Here is a 21,980-nt window from a genome sequence, read left to right as displayed (position 1 = left end):
ACCCATACAGTGGAATACTACTCAGCAAACAAAAAAAGAACTACTACTCTACACATACACACAATCAACATAGATAAATCTCAAATGCATGTGCTAAGTGAAAGGAACAGATTCAAAGGCCTCATACTACATGATTCCATTTTTAGAACATTCTGAAAAAATCAAAACTACACAGACAGAAAACAAACCAGTGGTTGCCACATTCTGAAAGTAGAGGGAGAAGCTGAAGACAAAAAAGGGACAAGAGAATTTGGGGTATGATGGAACTGTTCTATATCTTAATTGCAGTGGCAGTTACACGACCAAACAGTGAATTAAAAAAGGTGAATTTCACTGTATGTAAATGATATTTCAACTTTTTAAAAAAGTATCACATACTCATGCTACAATTAAAATAGAACAAAAGGGTAAGAACCATCAAGTAATGGTGTCTCTCTCCACTCTGTACTTTATAAATACAACCACTGCTAATTTTTACAGTACCATCCTCAGGTGAAACATGGTTCTTGCTAAAGTTAATAAATGTGCAATGATAGTCATAATGATTACATCACAAATACTCTCAATAGTAAGACTGACTTCAATGATAAGATTTCATTTCATGATTTGGAACAACAAATTTGGTGGTCATGTCCCAACTGTTCCGAAATAAACAGTTTCATTTTCACAGCAGTAGAAATGGCAACACTTAGAATAAAGCCTTTCCTCTAAAAGGCTTTGGTTTAGGCCTACCTTTGGTAGTACTTGTGAAAGCTGCTGGACATCCATTGCATCTATTTCTTCTCCTGAGATTGACTGAGAAGTTTTGGAACACAGTCCCAGACGACTAGCTAAAGTGAAATGGAGAGAAAACGTAACTAACCAAATTGATTTTGTTTAACAGGTTAGTAAACATAATGTTCAGTTACTATAACCTGTTATTCACTGTCTTTTAAGTATAAAATGCCTCTATATCAAGGGGTTGCAAGACAAACTACTGGTAAGACAAACCTATCTGAATTTTAAAAGTCTGGGGTTTTCTGTTTGACTCTTTTATTTTTGTTTAAATTTAAGAGTAAAGAGTTTTCACAACTTAATCCATCAAACCTAAGAAATGAAACAAGGCCAATGAGGTTCTGCTCAGCAGCTCAATTTCAATGAAGACCAGAGTGCATTTTAAGTATCCAAAGCCAAATAAAAAGGTGGTAGATCTGTGGCAATCATGTAGTTGTATGCAAATGAAAATGTTGCAAGTTTTTCTAAGTATAATCTTTCCAACCATGTTCCATTTCTAGTGACATTCTTCTTAAGAAACAAAGTGTGAAATTCCTGTCCCAAACTCCCTCCATATTAATAAAGCCAGAATTAATGGACTTTTAGCAAACTGCTTGAATTTATCAGTATAAATTATAGTTTACCAGCTCTAGGAGATTCGCTTTCATGTCCATTTTTCCCCCTTTTACTTCTTAAGGTAATCATAAATGGCATTCAAACAACACAGGCATATATATGATGAGACAACAGATACATAAACATAACTATTTTCTTTCAAAATAGGTACAGGTCTGCTTTGAAAATACTGAAGTTGAACGGAAAAACTAAATTTCATGTTTCCTTTCACATTTCTGAGCTAGTGCTTTTATCCATTAGCACAGTGGATTAGGAGGTAACAATTATAGTATTACTTTTTAAACTAAAATAAGCTTTGGCCCACAATTTTATACAGAGTATCAGCAAACACGAGAGTCAATTTTAATCATATAATCTCAATATTATGTAAACACATTTCATGTCTAATGGTTCACAAAACCATGCACTGCAGTAACTTTTTTAAAAAAAAACTATCAAAAACAAAAGGAATCAGCCTAGTTATACCGATTGCAACTGCAGTCTCCTGTGAGTCTCCAGTAATCATTTTTATTGATACTCCTGAGGCGATGAGTGTTGTAACAGCTTCTTTCACACCAGTTCTAGGAGGATCAATGATTCCCACCAGGCCAAGAAATGTCAGCTGTCCCAGTTCAGGACCAGAAGCCAAAGCAAGAACTTAGGAAATAATAATAAAATCCAAAAAAGAAAATGTGAGTCACAAAGACAATAGAATTTACTTGACAAAAGCTAGAGATAGTAACACTGCTCAAATAAATCACTTAAGTCTACAGTGTCATTGTAGTTATTATATAATCTTTAAAAACCAAAGTTGTTATGTGGTAAGACATTATAGTTTAATGGTTCTAGATACGAGGCTGCTTTAAATTACTAAAAATTAAAAGGAATAAGACAAACTGTTGAGAGAAGACAAATGAGGAGCAAATAAAAAATGTTTTTACATAGTAATCATCTGCAGCTCCTTTCAACATAAAGTATTGGCTCTTTAGAAAATACAATTATTTGGAGAAACCATAGGTTTGCTGGGCTTTAAAGTCAATTTTAAACAGACACCTTTGAAGGTGTCTTCTACTAATGTTATCTTCAGCTTTCCAATTTACAGGTCTGTATAATGATAGCTTGAACAGGTGGCTATATTAGTTAATTAGACACAACATGTAACAATTTCATATATGATAAACCCTTGGAGGTAAAGTTAACTATAAAGTAATTATAAAACCACTAACATCAACAATAGTTTGGATTCCTTCACTCATTCCATAACATTAATAGGTATTTCTTATTTGCAACTCTGGTAATTTAAGAGCATATAAATAATACCACCCTACCATTATTTATAGTTGGCTTCCTGTCATCCTTGGGCACTTAAGATACAGTACCAAGTACTGCTCATTTCCAAATATCATTTGGCTTATTCTCAGAATTCTCGAACCTCTTGTAACTACCTGATGAGCAAGGGATGGGTCTCCACCTGGGATATTATTAAGACTAAAGAACTTACCAAAGAACACACAATAAAAGCATGCAAACTAAACATATGTACCCCATGGGGAAACTGAAAAGTCTCAGTGAGATCTCAGGAAGTATCTATTCTTATTCAAGCAGAAGGTATGGAGGATTAGATCTATTTTGAAAACCAAGGTAAGAGGCAAATAATTTCTATTTTTTCCAGTGTAAGCATCATGTACTTAACTATTATGGGGCCCACATCTACATAAGTAGTTAGGTATATGACTTCACCTTGACAGTCACTAGTGTTGGAATAGAGGTAGACAGTAACAGAAGGGGACAGTATCAGTTTGTGTCAAAAAGGGAGAGCAGCTCTTGGCACTCTCAATGGAAGGGTGGTATTAGCCTAGAGGTTAGTATCCTATATTTATCTGTTTGCTTCTTTAGAACAAATGAAGATCTACTGTGATAGTTTGGGACAGGATAGGTAGACTTTTTTCACGTGGAGGGTCCCTAACTAAAACATAAAAATAAACATACTCTAATTTCAAAATTACAAATCATATGTACTTTTAAAAACTTAAATTTTATAAGATGCAACATACATATCAAGTTAAATTTAAAATCTTTCTGTTCTTCATTATGGTAATTTCAGGGGGAAGAGGAAAATGGAGCACAAGCAGAGGAAGTAGAAAAGACAAGCAATAAGAGAGAAATGACCAGAAAGTTTTCCAAAGCCCTGTGAAATAAAGATTTTTCTCCTCTAACAACTGTGGTCTATTTCACAATATTACAACACCAAACCACACAACATAAACCTCCACATTCTTCCAGATGACAACAGTCAGAATTTAAAAAGTGTGAAACCCCTATTCCAAAAATTAAGGAAAACAGGAAGCATATAACAGATCTCCAAGACTTCTTCTGGGTCTCTAAATCCAAACCAACTTTGAAATCCTCCTGTTGTGAGCTGCTAAGAATAACAAAACTCTACCCTCAAATAAAACTACAAGAATACCTTTCCAAACCTGTAAATCAGAAAATCCTGTAAGTCTATACAGATGCTGTATACTCACAAAAAACCCTTGCTTAAGTGAACCATGAGTAAGAAGATTTTTTGCATAACTCGTTTCCTCCTCCCAGGAATTGTAATGCTTGACTTCCATTTTGTAAAAATAATAAAATTAAGGAAGCCAACTCTTCCAATTTACTTGAGAGACACTACACAAGCCAGATAACTATTCAGACAGTAAAAAGCAGGTATGCCCCCAACCCCTGCTTCTCGAATTCTACACATCACGTCCCTGAGAAGGGGCCTGATGTGTGTAGGCACAGCAGACCCTCTCACCCATCATGTTTAGTCAGCAACATAAACATAAGCGGAGTTTGGGCACTTCTTTACTTCTCTGGTAAGTGCTCAGGGAAGAAAGCAGATGAAGCACAAGTAAGCATCATCTTAGCTTACAGAACAAATTAGAAGCCTAAGACTTCAATATTTAGGGAAGTATTTTAGATTTATTAAGAAATAAGACAAAGTAAGGAAATAAGGAAGGAGTAACATCACTTTCCCTCCATTCATCTCCCTCCTCACAAGATAAACTTGTTTAAAATAAAATGTTTTCCCTGGCCAGTGTGGCTCAGTTGGTCGGGCACTATATGGTGGGCACTGTCAGGTGCACTGGGAGGTTGCCGGTTCAATTCCCATACAAGGGCACATACAGGGGTTGTGGGCCCAATTCTGTTTGGAGCATGCAGGAGGCAGTCAATCAATGTTTCCTCTCACATAGATTTTTTTTTTTCTCTCTCCCTTCCTCTCTCTCTCTAAAAATCAATGAACTATTAAAAAATAAATAAATAAAATTTCTATCATATTCAGATGTCACTGCAGATCTATAAGAACTAGAGATTTCATATTTTGCTATATTCCCATTTTTCCATGTTTTAGAGGCCAATTAGCCAACTAAAACAACATTTCAGAATGGCAAGGTTCTACGAAGCCTGCACTAGAGCTGGACAGCTCAGATGTGAAGCATAAATTCATCTGCAATGAACAGAAAGCATTACCTTCCCACCCTTGGGGACCATGCTGAAGCAACCTTACCTCTGAGCCCAGCGGAGCCCATGCGTGCCTTCTCTTGTTGGTACAGATCTCTCTGCTGCTGGGTAAGTGTCAAAGTCTGCCCTTTGCTAAGGTAGGTAGTACAATACTTAATCACCTGTTCATAAGCACCCTTCATAAAACAAATCTCTGGTCCATCCTAAGAGGAAAAAAAAAGCAAATAAATTCAAATTAATTTCAACTTGTATACATCTGCCATTGGAGTCCAAAAGCAAGGGCATTCGTTTCTCATAATCCCCAGGGTAGCCACTCAAGCCTAAGACTCTGAGTGGCACATGAACTCTGAAGATTTAAAGTTTATATGTGGGGGTTTCTGTATCTTACAAAGAAAACAGCATCTACTCCCTACCTTCACCCCTACACACTGGAAGCAGTGCTACACTAAAAGCCCCAAATTAGTCACTGAGAGATTTGGAGAGGTTCATAACTTAACAGGAATAGGAAAGAGATCTAACACCCACCCAAGCAATGGCTCAGGCTTTCTACTGGCTGTTATGTATAAATGTGATCCCATTTAATTCTCACACCACCTTATAATTATAAGTATTATCAGACTTTTTCTTCTATTTTTCATCATAGTAAAGTAATATACAAAAGCTTACAATGAAAAACTGCAGTTCCCTACCCAAACCTTCTCACCATTTGTGATACCCCAAAAAGGCAAGCCAATTTTAATTCTATAGATGTTTTCCTTGGTATTTATCTCCATGTTTTTAAATGTTTGTACTGTTACTTTTTTGCTTATCAATTTTATACATTGTCTATTGTGGCAGGTGATAGTCTGGCCACCCCCACTACCGATTCCTCCTCTCCATGTTGTTATAATATAGTCAAAGCAAAATTTGTCATTATCCTGTTTACTTTATGAGTCCTCACTGTTGAGCGAAGTGGTAGTCACTAGAACAGTTCATACACATCCCAGTTCTCCATGCAGGCACTTGGAAGGAATGTATTTCCCTGCCCCTCTCTCCCACTTTGAAGTCAGGTATGACTTGCTTTGGCCAATAAATATGAGTAGTATCTGTGTCGCTTCCAAATGGAAATTTAGAAACCAGTGCATAATGTGCCCTTTCTCTGCCTGCTATTACAGTGTGTGTGCTCACACTGAGACAGAGCTTCCATCTGCCTGGGTCCCCAAGAAACTAGTGAACAGACATTAGAGTGTAGGGAGGCAGCAGGAAGGCATGATGTTGTTTCCATGGCCTATATAAATCAAATATATTTATTTTCCTGTTCAAGTTTTATCTTTTAGAAAGTTAGTAACTGCCTCCTTTTTTATTTGCTTAGTTTTCTTTACACTTGTTACTAGCTACTCTGGAACTCTTCCATGCAATATAAAGCCCTGCTAATTGATATTTTTCACATGATTAAATGAGCAGGTATATTAATACTCCCATATCCTTACTGAAGACCTTCTTCCTTGAGCCTTGTTCTCCTTTCCTTTTCTACTGTTGGCTGATTTCTAGGTCTGCTGCATGACTGGATGCATCCAGGAACTTCCCTTCACTTCTATCCTGGAGATTCTTTTCACCCCTGTCTTGGTTAGAACTTACTGTGTGCTATGCTTTCCATTTCTTTAGTTTATTGTCTTATACTGGAATAACATATCCACCAGTATCTTTCTAAGAAAAGACGTGTGGGATATCCATTTTGAGATTTGGAATGTCTAAAGACATTTTTACTCCATCCCCACATTTTAAAGTTCATCTGGGAATAAATTTCCTCTCAACTTGAAGGCTTTCTTCTATTATCTTCCAGCTTCCACTATACAGTGTTGCATTTGAAGTCCAAAGAAACTACTTTAATTCCTAACCTTTATATATGATCTCCCCCTGCCCAGCCTCCTACCCCAAATCCTCTGGAAGCTTTTAGAATTCTCCCTAAGTATTCTCGAGTTTCTTGGTTATGGGCCTTGTGCTTACTCCTGAAGAGGAGACTGTTCCAAGATCTGACCACTGCCTAACTCAAGAGCTGGACCTGGGTCAGAGAGGGGAGACTGCTTACTGCAAACCCCATTTAGAGACTGTCGGATCATAATTGATGTTCGTTCTGACAATAAACCAGTACCTTCCTGTGCCTCCCACTACATGCTGGTTCCTGTAACAGGTGGTTTTCCTGGCCTGGATAAGCACGCAAAGTAATTTCCCATACCTGGTAGCATTCATCTCCTAGTACCCATGACTATCCCCTCCCTCCGTTACCCTATATAACTCTTTGGTGCCTGCCAAACGTTTTGTCTTCCAGCTGCCCAACACCCACCTCCTATGTAAGTTGCCCTTAAAAAACTCTATTAATTACCAGACTGCAGTGGCCAGCCTATTTCTTAGGTCTTTCCTGGCCCTCCACGTATGAAGGAAAATTTTCAGTCTCAGGACCTTTTTCTGGGTCTGTATATACAATCTCCTCCCCAGCTGACAGGCAATTTTATTCTAGAAGCTAAAGTCTTTCTTCTGGAAAACTTGATAAAACCATCTTCCCATTTTCTGTTCTTTCTTCTTGTTGCCACTACCAGGTAGATACTGGATCTCCTATATTTATTTCTGATTTTCATACCTTCTCTTTTATATTGTCTACCTCTAACGTTTTGTTCTACTTTCTGATAAATTATTCAACTTCTTTTGAAAAAGTTTCTATTTAAAGCGGTTTGCTGTCATTTTTTTATGGTCTTTAGTAATTTACTTCAGCATCCGGCATTATCTTTGTTTCTCTGAGACCTCTTTCTCTGCTGGTTTGGTCTGTGTCTTTCACACCAAAGACTTTTCCCAAATATCTAGCAATCCTTGACTGTCCATTTACATTTAGAACTAAAGCAATTAAAGGTCTAGAAGCTCTGTGGGCAGTGAATGGCAAAGCTTATCAACCTGAGGCTGTGGGCTGACTAGATGAAGCCGGGAGTAGATAAGCTCTACCAATGAACAAAGAGCTTAGCTAGGAATGCTCTGCACTGTTGGAATTCCCATGGGACCAGTCAGTTTCTTTAACTTTTCAGTCTTCTGATTTAGAATGAGAGAGATACCTACCTGCAGGCATTCTAAGAAAGTGGAGTTAAGGCCTAGAGGCTTACCCTTCAGGACAATAACTTGCCCTTAATCATTCCGTTTTCACAGTCTTAAACCAATTTAATTCAATCCTCCGGTCTTGCCCCCTTGATAAGATTTCTGGTATTCTACAGGGCTAATGGTATGACCTCAAAAAACAGAAAAGATACCTGGAGGACTTCTATTGGTTGCTTACTCAGGATTACGATCTGATCTCCTGTTTTAGCCTTAGACCTTTAGTCTCTGCCTTCAAAGATACCTGGTAACCCATACTTTCTCTTTTTTAATTTACATTTTTTATTCATTGGTTGTTGTTTTGGCAGGTTCTAAGGACAGAGTAGAGAGAAATGTATATTATCATGTTCAAATGAAAGCCCTCTAAAGACAAACTATTTGAGCCACTGAGGTTGTTTTTAAATTGGTAACTTTGCCTTATCTGTGCCAGGCTGACCTTTTCTAGATCCTGAGTCAAGTCAGTGGGTTTAGGTTTTGTTAGTTATGATGGTTGGTTTTGTTTTGTTAAGAGAAACTTCGAGTCAGCATATGGGAAGAATAACCACCCAGAGTTATAACCTGTTACTCCCTATCCCCCACTTCCAGAACTGAGAAGATTCAGTGTACAACTTCCAATGTATAACTTGGATGAGGTTGGATTAAAAACTGCTGAAGTGAAAACTTTATATGAGCCATATTACCTTGAAGTACTGTGTGACAGTATATAAGATGTAAAAAAAGAGACCTTCCAAATAAACTCATACATATATTCTTGTTATATAACTATATGGTCAAGGGACATCAGCTGAAAATTATCTTACTCCAATGCAATTTTTGAAAGCTTTACGTACAAGGCTTAAAGTATCAGGCATTTTATTTTTATAGTTTTCTTTCCAAATATCTCACGTCCCAAGAGTTTATAAACGTAGCTTTAAAGATTAGACAGAAATCTTTTTGTTCCCTCATGCACAGAGTTCCTGGCAGACTTCACAAATCCAAAGTTGGCCAGTTTGGCCTTTGTTTTAAAACCAGCATGCTTCCTACTTATTATGGGTGAGAAGAAATCCTCTCACTCATTCCTGTCTACAGTGGTGTAATTGGTTTCAAAAAATTTGTTCACAGGTGAAAACACATAACCAATTAATTCCTAATAAAGGAAATGTAAAAAAACAAATATACATATTTAAGGACAAAGCAAGTTTTAGCATCAAGCTGGTAAATAGCAACTATGAGTGATGTAACTGTACATTGTAGAAAACTAAGAACTCTTATTACACCAACTATGTAGTATTTTCTAAAGCACCCAGGCACAAGGCAGTAGCTTAAAACAGCAGTGCATTTTCATTTTGCCAGTTTGTAAGCTAGATCAACTAACAAATTATACACATTTGATCCACAAAATAATGTGGTTTTGTTTGTTCTGAAAATAAGACATTCCTTCACTAAATGAACACAGATAGACAACATTTAGCAGAGACCTATAAAAGTATGTCATTAAGGACAAAATATATGTTAAAAGAATTATATGTCACCAGCTCGAGGAAACTGAGACCAGGCAGGCCCCAACTCACTGAAGTTGTTTGCTCACACAGCAAAATTGGATGTATCTACACATGGAGTCAAAGAGAATGCGAGAATAACAAGGGATAAACATACTGTGAATTACACACACTTTTAAAGCAACAGATCTTTGTTATGCTCAATGACTGTTTAAATCTAAAGGTGGACAATAAATAAAAAATAATCATCTATGTTAAACAAGATACAAGTTTTCTTTAAATGGAAAACAGAAAGATACCTGCTGTGTTCTGTGTACACACTTAACAGCCATCCACTTTTGCTCAGAGCTAAAAGGATATTCAGCTTTTCTGATATAGTCCTGTTGAACTCCATCAAGACCCATCTATATTGCACAAAAAGAAAGTTGATTTTGATCAATATGTGACAATTTTTTCCTTTAACAAAGAATAAGGGTCATAACTTGTAGCTAGGCTAGCTAGAGATACCTGGATTATTTTTCAAATAACGGTGATAGAATAGCAGTACTCCATCTATACATACCGTATTTCTCTGAACCTCAGCATACATATTCAACATGGAAGCCTGGGTGTTTAGATAACCTGGACTATATACAGACTAAATCTTCAACACTGTCTATATTAAAATCTTTACTGACTAAAATTCTGGAAGGAAGCAGGATACAACTAAAGGTACCCAACCAAAACTGAGCATTTACTTTTATAATGAATAGAAACTTCAGATTCAATTCTTCACTCCTTAGGGATTCAACTCTACCTTGCCTGTTGCTACCATCCTACTCCCTCACACCCTCACCCTACCACTTGATATTCTGACTAAAACCAATGTTATGTAGCTGTTCTCCCTCCCACTACCTTTTCTGCACTTTCCTCCAAATATTCAAAAACATTTTTTAAACTACTCAAAAACCTAGTTCATTGCTTTTTGTTGACTTTCTGTTGTCTATTGAAACATGTTAAGACTCTTACTCCTGGCTTTCAAAGGTCGTCCAGAAACTGAACATAGAGCCTATTTAAGAATCCCCTGCGTTACTCAAACTACTTCAATTTCACCCAGGTTAACCAATTCAAAAGCCACAATTCATTCTATGCTTATTTATTCCTCTACGTTTTTATTCCTGCTTTTTTTCTAGCTTACCCACTATCTTAACCCTTACTATCCTTCAAAACCCAGGTCCCAAGTTTGAATTGGAACTGTTCTTACATGTGGCTCGGTGTTTAGGACTTAAACTGTCTACTATCTTGGTCTGGGTTCTTTTTGTTCCAAGCACTTCGGTATTAATGTCCTACCTAAAATGTGAGGCCCCCACCCATAAGGAACTGGTTTCATATTCTTTATCTCTCAAAGAGATAAAGTTAAGTATAACACAGTAAATCTTGTTAACAGATTCAATTTTTGTGTATCTTTTAAAATCTATACTATGCTATTTTAGTTATAAGGAGAACAACTGATAATGAAATGTTACTGTCTGTTAAGGAAAATATACAGTATATTCTAAAAATATCAACTTTATTTTCTTAAATTAAATGTTATAATAACCAGCATTTCAATATTGGACCTCAAGTCAAGCAACCTCATTTAGAGATATACTCTGTTTTACAAAAGTCTCAAAGTTTTCTAAGACTTCTCTTAAAACTAGGAATTTATTTTTGGGAGTGACAGACTGGACTTTGAGGTTTCTCATTTAATCAAATATAGGACTTAGGAGAAGGCATGGACTGAAATAGATAAAAGTGTTACCAAGAACAGTACCCCATCTCTCTAACACAAATTCTAACTCTGGACTCATTTTAAGAAATTAATAATGAAGGAAAAGGGAAGATTGAAAAAAGAGAAGCTGATTTCTCATGATGTCCTTGTCTTTTACTCACTTGAAAGTATTTATCAGGAACAACATACAAAGTTTTTCACACAAAACTCTAAATATTATGAACAACAGAAACATTTCCTTATTAGAAGAAATCCATCACTCGTCATTACTTTGTTTCTTGCATATAAGGGATAAAGTTATACTGAAAAAGCTCTACGCTCTATATTTCCAGGGAGACTAAAACTGGTTCTCCAAAGGCAGTATAAACAACATATCTAAAACCAGTAATACTGAAATTGATGGCTTCACAGTCCCTTGTAAGGGTGATATTTTGTATTCCAAAGAAGAGAGACTGCCTGGCCAGCGTGGCTCAATGGTTGAGCATCGACCCATGAACCTGGAGGTCACAATTCGATTTCCAGTCAGGGCACATGCCCAGGTGAGGGATCAATCTCCATAGGGGGCATGCAGGAGATAGCCGATCAATGATTCTGTCTCATCAGTAATGTTTCTATCTCTCTCCCTCTCCCTTCCTCTCTCTGAAATCAATAAACATATTTAAAAGAACAAAAAAAAAGAGGAGAGATTAGGCACATACCTTCATTGCAAGAGCAATTAAGGCTCCTTCTGTTGGCTTCCCCATTAGAGTGTTGTTTCTAATTACAGCATCATTGCACACACAGCCTGCCTAAGAGAAACACACATAAACTATGAACCCATCACTGTGTTCTAAGTCATTATGAAGAAAGTCACCTTCTTAGAGTAAATGTTTACCTCAACAATTCTGCTAACAGCTGGGTTACAGAATCCATGAACAACATCACCATCAACAATCACTTCTCCAAATGGATTGTAGCCAACTCCAGTAACCTAAGCAACATAAAGTAGGGTCAACAATATAACCAGTAGACAGTGATAATACTTACGAAAATCAAAATCTATGATGAGTTACATTCATTTCATTTTATACATCATCACACTGTTAGCATGTATACGTAAAAAAGCATTTAAATTTGCCTAAAAGAACATTTAATAGTTAAAGAAATATAAATTCTAATTTTCACTGCAATGATAAACCTTTAATTAATTATACTAATTAATTATAACAGTTAATAATTAGAATAATGTATAGTATATCATAAGTAGAAACAAAAATTAATATATTATTATTTTGCTTCTACCTATGGTATACTATAAAATATATATAAAACCATGAAAATCTCTATACATAAGTGAGCTTAAGTTTATAAAACATTATATTAATAACATACTACGATACACAAAGAATTCAAATCCATTACCACATCTAACATTCATCACAAACTTGTAATGTAGATAAAAGCAGAATTCTTTTTGCAAATATGCAGGCTGAGAGACATTAAATGATTGATTCTAGCACTTAAAAACTACTTTAACAGCATATTACACACCAGTTTTACAAATCAGAGGTTGAGACAAGCCATATACTTATTCTACATGGCTAGAACAAAACAAGCCAAACAAAAGTTAAATTTCACAATAAAAATAAGACAGTTTAGAGAGAAATTAACAAATGGTTAATGACTGATATATAAAATTATGAGCTTAAAACAAAGAGAAACTTAAATCCTCTACCTTCCAACCCTGGACCACATAAGCACGTGTAACCCCAATGACCCTTCTGAGTCATCTAGAAAAGATACATTCAATAACAGCATTGGGTATCCTTCACCAAATCTAACACCCTAAATATCAATAATTTCATTTTAAGGCCTATGTAAAATGGAATTAAATAAACCTAAGGACAAGCTCTGTCAACTTGTCTAATGCTTACTTTGCTCAGTGAAATGGCTGTAAATACATTTTAAAATACTGTACCTATCATAAGTAGTGTTAATGAACATTCCAGCCAGAAATCCTGCCAAGAGTAGGTGAGACTGGAACTTGTCCTCACCCAGCTTCAAAATTAACCAATGCATAAACACTGCCAATATGTAATTTCTAAGATAAAGTAATTCATCTACTCTTTCTTTCAGCAAGTATTTACTGGTATGAGTCAGGCCCTGTGCAACAGAGTTCTTGCACTATTACAACTTATAGTATAATGGAAGAGCAACAGAAAAATTTTACCTGGACTAAGGACTAAAAAGTATGAAGTTTTACAAAATACATATAACATAGGGCTATTTCTGGTTGGCAGCTTTTCCGAAGAAATGGGGCTGGAACTGAAGTGCAAAAGATGAGGTATTAGATAGTCCTAAGCAGTGAGAACAGCAACAAAGATTCTGATGTAGCAGTAATTTTGTCACACTGAAAGAAGCATAAAACCAGTGTGTTTGGTGCAGAGAAAGCAAAGGGGAACATATAAGGCTGAAGAAGGAAATAACATACATAACATGGAGGGCCTTGAGAGGCCATACCTCAGGATCCTGGTCACAATGGAAAGTCACTGAAGCATCTTAATTTAGGAAGTGACATACTCAAAATTTGGTTCTAAAAGACCCCTCAAGCTGCACATAGAGCAAAGACATCAAGAGTTCAGGAAATGAATGGATGTAGAGGTGATTAAAACAGAAATGTCAAGCAGGATTAGAAGTTTGTGGACTATATGACCAGAGTGAGAATCATGAGTTGGTAGAATCACATGGGAATGAGAAAGCTCTGCTGCTGACTAATGTATAGCTATGTTTAAAGTAAGACACTGGAATAGTTAAGAATGTTAAACACTAAGTTTCTTAACAAAGAAATACTGCTGTTAAAAGAATCTAGAGTACCTCAGCATGCAGACCGTCTGAAGTAAATATGTGAGTAACAGTCATTTCATTCTTCGTCAGCGTTCCAGTTTTATCTGAGCAAATGACATTACAGCACCCTAAAGAATAAACCATTACAGGTCATCAAAAGTCAAGGAGAAATATAAATTCACACTGAAAAAAAAATCAAAGATTGTGGAAGCCTGCCCTGCTTCTCTGAATTTTGTAGAAATCTAGCTCATTGATCATTTTAGGCTATTGGCTCTCATCATGTTTGCTTCATTACATAAGGCAGTTTCTGAAATTAAAATTAAAAATTAGATACTGATAAATGTTGACTTTTTCTTATTTTTTTACAGCTGAATTTCTTCAAAGTTACTCAATATTAGCTTTATATAATAATTTCATACGTTTTCTAGAAAATTTTAAGGGTACCGAAATATAAACCCATATAATTTTTTTAATCAATATTTTAAAGTATTTTGTCTTCTCAATAATAAAATGCAAGCTAGACATTAAATTCAAAAATTTGGATTCCTAAATTAAAAAAAATAAGTTTCATAGCATACATAGTGTTATCGCTGTTTTCATATCACATACAGTTGTACTATAGCAATACAGTGGTACCTCAGTTTTTGAACATCTCTGTTGACGAACATTTTGGGTTATGAATACCGTAATCCAGGAAGTAAATGCTTCAGTTTTCAAACACGCCTTGGAAGTCGAACATGCCACACGGCTTCCGATGAATGCAAGATCCTAAGGCCTAGCTATCTCCTATTGATCTCTCAGTTTTCGAGTTTCAGAACTCGGTCTTCCAGAACAGGTTACATTTGAAAACTGAGGTACCACTGTATAATTATCAAATATTTACTGTTCTTATCAGTGAATTCTACTTAAGTATGACATTTTAGGATCTATAATTATCAATTATCTTTCTTGAGCTCTAAAAAAAATTCTATTAATTTTACTCCAAGGTTTAATTTGTTACATGGATTTTTTAAACATTTAAGAATTAGAGCCCAGCCAGGCATGGCACAGCGGTTGAGCGTCGACCTAGGATCCAGGTGATAGGGGGTTCAATTCCCGGTCAGGGCACATGTCCGGTTGCAGGCTCGATCAATGACTCTCTCATCACTGATGTTTCTCTCTCTCTCTCCCTCTCCTTTCCTCTCTCTGAAATCGATATATATTTAAAAAAATAAAAAAATAAAAAATAAAAAAAGAATCAGAACATTCCATGATGCAGGAAAATTTCTCTGAAAGTTACCTGTCCTGAGTGATATGCATTTTTTATTACTTTCTTGAGTGTTGAAACCATACATTGCCACAAGCAAAACACCACAATGCAAACCTCTAAGAAAAAATTGTAAAACCTAAAGATAACTCACTGTTAGTGGAAACTAACACATCACTGTACAAGTAGGTTCTTTCCACAGACTTACCCAGAGTTTCAACTATAGGCAGTTTTTTCACAATGGCCCTTTTCTTCACCATTCTCATAACACCAAGGGCTAGAGTCACTGTGACCACAATGGGAAGACCTTCAGGAATTGCTGCTACAGCCAAACTGTAACCAATGTATACATAGTATTGAAGTTAAACAGCACAGCAATAATTTCAATTGTCTATTACTTAAAAGAATGGCTTAAAAAAAAAAAAGCAAATTTAATACTATCCATACCCAAAATGGCCTCAAAAGGAAGGGAAAGTTAACATTTACTGGATACCTTAGTAAGCAGTAAATTTGTCAGGTAAAGCAGTGGTTAAAGAATACAGGTTCTGACATCAGATGGCTTAGATTTGTGCCCCTAGCTTCACCAATTTTTACCTGTGTGACCCTGAGCTATTATTTCTCCACCTCTGTAGTTTAGTTTCCTCATCTACAAATACAGATAGCAGTAACAGATGTTCAAATAAAACTTGTACATGAATGTTCACAGAAGCACTATTCACAAAAGCCAAAGGGTAGAAAGAGCCCAAACTTCTGTCAACTGATGAATAGGAAATTGTGGTATATACATACAATGGGGTATTATTCATCCATAAAAAGGAATGAAGTACTGATACATACTCAACATGGATTAACCTTGAAAACATCATGGTAAGTGAAAGAAGCCAGACATACAAGGACACGTGATTCCATTTATATGAAATATCAAGACTCAGCAAATCCATAAACATACAAAGCCATTTAGTGGTTGCCAAGGGCTAGGGAGAAGAATGGGGACGACTGCTTAATGAACACAGGGTTTTCTTTTGGGGTGATGAAAACGTTCTGACACTAAGGATAGTCGTGATGGTCGTACAACATTATGAATGTACTTAACTGCATTATACATTTTTAAATAGTAAATTTTAGGGTAAGTGTATTTTACCATAACAAAAAAATTAATTACTTCACTGTTTCCCTTATGATACAAAAAAATAAGTTAGACTCTATTTTTATCCCATTTCAAGTATTATTTCTTGACTCCCCACAAATAAGGACATATGCATTTCTATTTTTTATTCTAACTGTTCCCTCATCTGCTTCTACCTCCCAATTTCTACACTTACTTTATTTTACATGATCTAACCTCATATCATTCTGTTCTATAACCATAATTAACTTTTTCATGCTTTGTTTACAGGTTGATTTTAAAATTGAAAGCCAATGAATAACATTTACAATACCACCGCCTAAACAGTGTACACTAAAAAGTCAAGAAATATGTGCTGTCGTTAATATTTCCTTCTCTCTTTTGACTATTCCAAGTTCAAACAGAATTCTCTTTTTTTATGCTTTCATTAACCCTCACTATATAGGAAAATTAGGTATCATCATTTACAATCTAGATCCAATGGACCTTTTCATGCTTTTATATTTAAATTATTTTATTAATAATTTGCAGAAGAATAAAATGGATTGTGAAATTTTTCACTTGAATTTTAACTATATTCCTCGATTTGAAGGTACACACACATCTGAAATTAGCAATGTCCTTTAGGTGCAACTAACTACTCATCAACTGAGTAGTTAGTTGCACCTCTAACCAACTGAGCTACCTACCCAGGGCCTTAATCCACTGACTCTTCTTCTAAGTCTTCAAATATTACTTCCTAAATTTATTTTCCTTAGATACCAAGGTGAGCTCCGCTCTTACTTACACCCCATACATCATCATCATCTTTTCTTTCACCCTTGTTTTGCTGGAATTCATACAAGGATAGGTAAGGGATACATTTTCTGATTACCTGCCTATCTATTTATAACTAACTGGGCTGATACTTTAGCCAGGTCTAGATTTATAGACTTAAAATCACGTCCCCCCATACTTTCATAGTACTGCCCCATTGTCTTCTAATGTAATCCAATGTTGCTGTGGATGAAGGATTAATAAAATCCCTTTCCCCTCTGTACTGATTAAATCTCTAGCTTTGTTCCCCTAATGACCTGATAAAAGGTAGTATATCAACTATGTTGCTAGGCAACACCTCCTGACTGTTAAACTGTCCATGGGCTGGGAAAATTATAATTATTTTACAGGAAGCCATAGGTTTGGGTTTCCTGAGTACAGTGACTCATAACTAACTAGACATGTTTCCTGCAGGCACCATAGAAAGTGTGTGTTTCCAGAGATGTTGTTCTCCTGTGGTATATGATGCATTTTAACCCAGGGTAGTTCTGGAACTCACAAGGTTATCTCACTTCCTAGTACCTAAGCTGAACTTCTGCACAAAATGCTGCAAGGACTCTCTCAGAAGATGATGCCTGAAGATGCCCTGCTTTGTTCAGGGCACAGGTACCAGATGAGATGTATGAAAGTCTTATGAGTTGAAATGTTTAGTAGAGCCTAAAAAGACCCCATGATGGGAACTGCAGTTCCTAATTAGAAGCCTGTTATCTGTCTAATTAGTCTTCCTTTATAGGTGACCTGACTTGTTTTCTTTAGTTTCGCAATGATGCATCTAGGTTGGAGTTTTTTTTCATCCTGCTTGGAATTGGGAGAATCCTTCCAAACCATAAAGATCCATGTCCTACTTCAGGTTGAGAAAATGTTAGTGTATCATTTCTTACATAACTTCTTCTTACCTCTTTTTGAAACTTCTATTAGTCAGGTATGTTACTTATTGAATTATTCTCTTTGACACTTTTATCTCATTCTCTGTTTTGGACTTTTTATTCTATTTTTTGGGAGATCTCCTCAACTGTATATTATAGCCCTTAAATTAAAATTTTAATTTCAGCCATAATAATCTTAGTTTCTAAAAACTTTCTTTGTTCTGTATCCTTTTCTACAGCAATCTATCATGAATGTAGTTTCTTCACAAATCTCCGAAAATACAAATGCTGTTTATTTTCAATTTTTCTTCTATTTCTTGAATTTTTTCATTTTTCCACTGAAATTAATTATTCAGTTTCTATACTATGGTCTTTCTCTTTAATGCTGCTAGTTTTTATTTGTTGATCCTTAGCTGTCTATTTACATTTAAAAATGCAGTAATGGGTTGATAAAACCAGACATCTAGTATGGGTTTTCTCCAATGTCATATATGTTGGTTTTAATTTTCTTAAGAGTTCATTTCAATATATGAATTCTGAACTATTTAAGTAGAGATGTTATACCCTATGTGTTCATATAATACCTCCACGATGGAACATAAGCTATGCCTATCAAAAAATGAGGGGAGCAAAAAAGACTTCCATTTATAAACAAGCCATTAGGACTTACCTTACACTAATAGTAAACATTTCCAGGATATCTTTTCCTAGAAACCAGCCAACAAACATGATGATACCTGGAACAGAATCAAATAGCTATTTTTCTTTTTATATAAAATGACTTAGGTATAGAAGGGATAGAATAACAAGCTGAGGACAGCAAAATATTCCTTGATATTAAAGGGAAAGTATATCAGAAAATTACCAAGATTTTACAAAAATCAACTAAGCAGGAGAGACTGAAGTTAATGCTGTGATGCACACATGCACACATTTTACCTTCTGTTGCCACTGCTAGCACCCATCCCTTAAAGCAATGATTACCCGAGAGCTCCCAGTATAAAAAACACCAGTACTTTCATACAATAAAAGGGGGAAAAGGTTGCATAAGACATACAGATTTTCTATTTATTATGAGCTTTGCAACAATAAACCCTGGAAATGCTCCTAACTCAATATCCACACATTACACATTAACTTTGTACTACAACAAAAGGAAGCATTTAGGACTTGACTCAAAGAGTGATGCATCTTACCAAAGACATCTAAAACTGCATTAACACTTAAAAATTACTACTTTTATGGCATTTAAAAATAAAAAATTAACATAAGTGAAATAACTGATTCCATGTTCTCTGCTTTAACCTTTGTCTTTGAAAAGAAGAGGTGCAAAGGGTGCACTTCTGATTTTATGAGGAAATACACAATATAATCAGAGTTTTAATAAAGGAACTTTGAGATTGTACTCTAGATCAATACAAATATTTAAACAAGTTTCTTTTCATCTTTCTAGAATTATAAAATAATGTTCCAGATCATGACCTTCTAAGATCCTATCCCAAATGCTCATCTAACAAAAGAAATTATGTTCAGTGAATTATACCATGTATCAGCAAACTACAATCTATGGGCCTCCTGCATGTTTTCATAAACAAAATTTGTTAACATAGCTACACCCATTTGTTTATGTATTGTCTATGGTTGCTTTTGTGCTGATGGCAGAATTGAATAGTTCCAACAGGGGCTCTATGGACCTAAGGCCAAAATATTTGTTATCTGGCCCTTTACCAAAAAAAGTATACTAATCCCAGATTTTGATCTTGACTCCTACCCTATTCCATATACTATCTTAACAAGAAAAATCATGTCCAGTGCATTATATTAATACCAAGTAATCATAAAGTTAAAAGATTTTTATCCCTAAGTTTGAAGTGGTTTCATGGTACTGTGTTAATATAAACTGGAAAAATTTAATTAACTAAATGTCTTTTAATTTATCAAATTCACTATATATCCTAGAAAATAAATAGCAATAATCAAAAGAAGGAAGCTAAGAGAACATACATATAAATTAAACAAGAAGTACAAAAATGTATTCCTACCTTCTATTTTATGCTTAAGATGAAGACAGATGAAACAGACTTAATATTTAAGGAGTTATTTCTCTAAAAGGGTATAGTAGAAATATTGCTTTAAAAATGCATTTTTGATTTAAAACATTAAGCTAACAAGAATAATTAAAATAACATTATGAAGCCCGGCCGGGCGTGGCTCAGCGGCTGAGTGTCGGCCTATGATCCAGGAGATCACAGTTCGATTCCCAGTGAGGGCACATGCTGGGTTGCGGGCTAGATCTCTAGTCGGGGGCGTGCAGGAGGCAGCCAATCAATGACTCTCTCATCATTGATGTTTCTCTCTCTCTCCCTCTTCCTTCCTCTCTCTGAAATCAATAAAGGTGTATTTAAATAATAATATTAGGAAAAAATTAAAGGAGAAAAGATTCCAAAATTGATGCAAGTGCTTTATGTATCATAAAGATGTCATTTCAATTCAGTAAATTAAAGAATAGACTATAGAACTGATGGTACTGGCATAATTCTTAATAGTAAAATTAAGTGTGAAAAAAACTAAAGTAATAGAGTTATGCTTAAATACGTACATTTATAAACATAAATATTTTCCGAACATGGAGTTGGGAGAGCCTTCATGCATAGAAAAAGACAGAAACCATTAACTGCAGAGATTATCAACTGGAGGCTGCTATCAGAATCTCAGGGCAGGAGGATGTTTCAATTGCACACATGTCCCTCCTCTCTACTTATAACATTAAAAAAACAACAACACACATACACATTGATATCCTAATTATACAAAGAACTGTTACCAATCTAGGACTCAAGCCACAGCAAAAGAAGGGACAAAAGAAATAGATTGGCAGATCATAAAAATGGACCGACACATACATGACAAAGTGCTCAGTTACTCTAATAATGAATTCTGAAATAAAATGATGGGAAGTCTTTTATTCACCTGTTAAGTTAATGACAACAAAGTTGGCAAGCGTGCTAGAAGAGAGATACTTTTACCCTGCTGATGAGGGGTATTATTTAGCAATATAAAACAAAAACCTTTCAAAAGAGGCCAAAAAATTTAAAATTACATGGATACTATTTGACCCAATAATTTTACTTTTAAAATTTTATCCTAAGGAAATGGGAGGTATTTACAATAAAATACCTGCACTAAAGAACAATTTACATAATTAAAAAAACTCAAAAAACCTACAGAAATGTCTAAGAGAAGCCATATATATATATATATATAAGGGTGGGCAAAAGAAGGTTTACAGTTGTGAGTACACAAAACAGTTTATTCTTTTGAGTTAATGAAAGCTATTGTAATAGTCATAAACTGCATGTATTTCCATACAAACTGTAAACCTACTTTTGCCCACCCCTATATATGTGTAAAAATGTATGTGCACAATGGACTACCATACAACCTTTAAATTTGTTTCAGATGAACATCCATTTAATAAGATGTTTATGATAGGATATGTTAAATAAAAAAAGAAAAGTAGTCCATAAAACAACACTATCACATTTTGTTGAAGACAAGAAATACTACGTTTACAAAAATGCTCTTTATAGAAATTAAACAGTTCTGCTTTATCTGTGTAGAAAAGAACAATGCTAAGGGTTAGTTTTGTAATTTTTAAAAAGTAGCTAAAATTAATTAAATGAATAAATTTATGCATGTATATATGCATGTATCTGAACTCCCCCTTCAAAGAAATAAAAACAAAAATAAGAAAACAATCTAAGTAAATATATGAGATATACATACTCACTCTTCTCTTACCTATTATACCAAAGGAGTAAAAGGAAAGTTGTTTTCCTAAGAGGTCCATGCTCTTCTGCAGAGGGGTTTTTGGTGCCTTAACAAA

General features: G+C 35.2%; 1 protein-coding gene across 3 annotated transcripts in view; it reads right to left on the bottom strand.

Moving 5' to 3' along the window:
- Nucleotides 1-21,980, bottom strand: part of ATP2C1 (ATPase secretory pathway Ca2+ transporting 1) — a 92,999-nt gene that overhangs the window by 28,361 nt on the left and 42,658 nt on the right. For all 3 annotated transcript variants that reach the window (XM_016224339.2, XM_016224341.2, XM_016224340.2), the window contains exons 10-19: nucleotides 21,896-21,971; nucleotides 18,765-18,831; nucleotides 15,495-15,619; nucleotides 14,071-14,168; nucleotides 12,092-12,187; nucleotides 11,916-12,005; nucleotides 9,767-9,871; nucleotides 4,919-5,075; nucleotides 1,855-2,025; nucleotides 733-830 (exon numbers count right to left, since the gene is read on the bottom strand). In XM_016224339.2, the coding sequence (XP_016079825.1) occupies nucleotides 733-830; nucleotides 1,855-2,025; nucleotides 4,919-5,075; nucleotides 9,767-9,871; nucleotides 11,916-12,005; nucleotides 12,092-12,187; nucleotides 14,071-14,168; nucleotides 15,495-15,619; nucleotides 18,765-18,831; nucleotides 21,896-21,971 (1,083 nt within the window). The remainder of the gene's footprint in view (nucleotides 1-732; nucleotides 831-1,854; nucleotides 2,026-4,918; nucleotides 5,076-9,766; nucleotides 9,872-11,915; nucleotides 12,006-12,091; nucleotides 12,188-14,070; nucleotides 14,169-15,494; nucleotides 15,620-18,764; nucleotides 18,832-21,895; nucleotides 21,972-21,980) is intronic.

This window comes from Miniopterus natalensis, chromosome 15, assembly GCF_054644295.1.
Source record: "Miniopterus natalensis isolate mMinNat1 chromosome 15, mMinNat1.hap1, whole genome shotgun sequence".
Classification (NCBI taxonomy): Eukaryota; Metazoa; Chordata; class Mammalia; order Chiroptera; family Miniopteridae; genus Miniopterus; species Miniopterus natalensis.
Note: the sequence above shows the minus strand (reverse complement) of the source record. Positions and strands in the feature narration are given on the sequence as shown.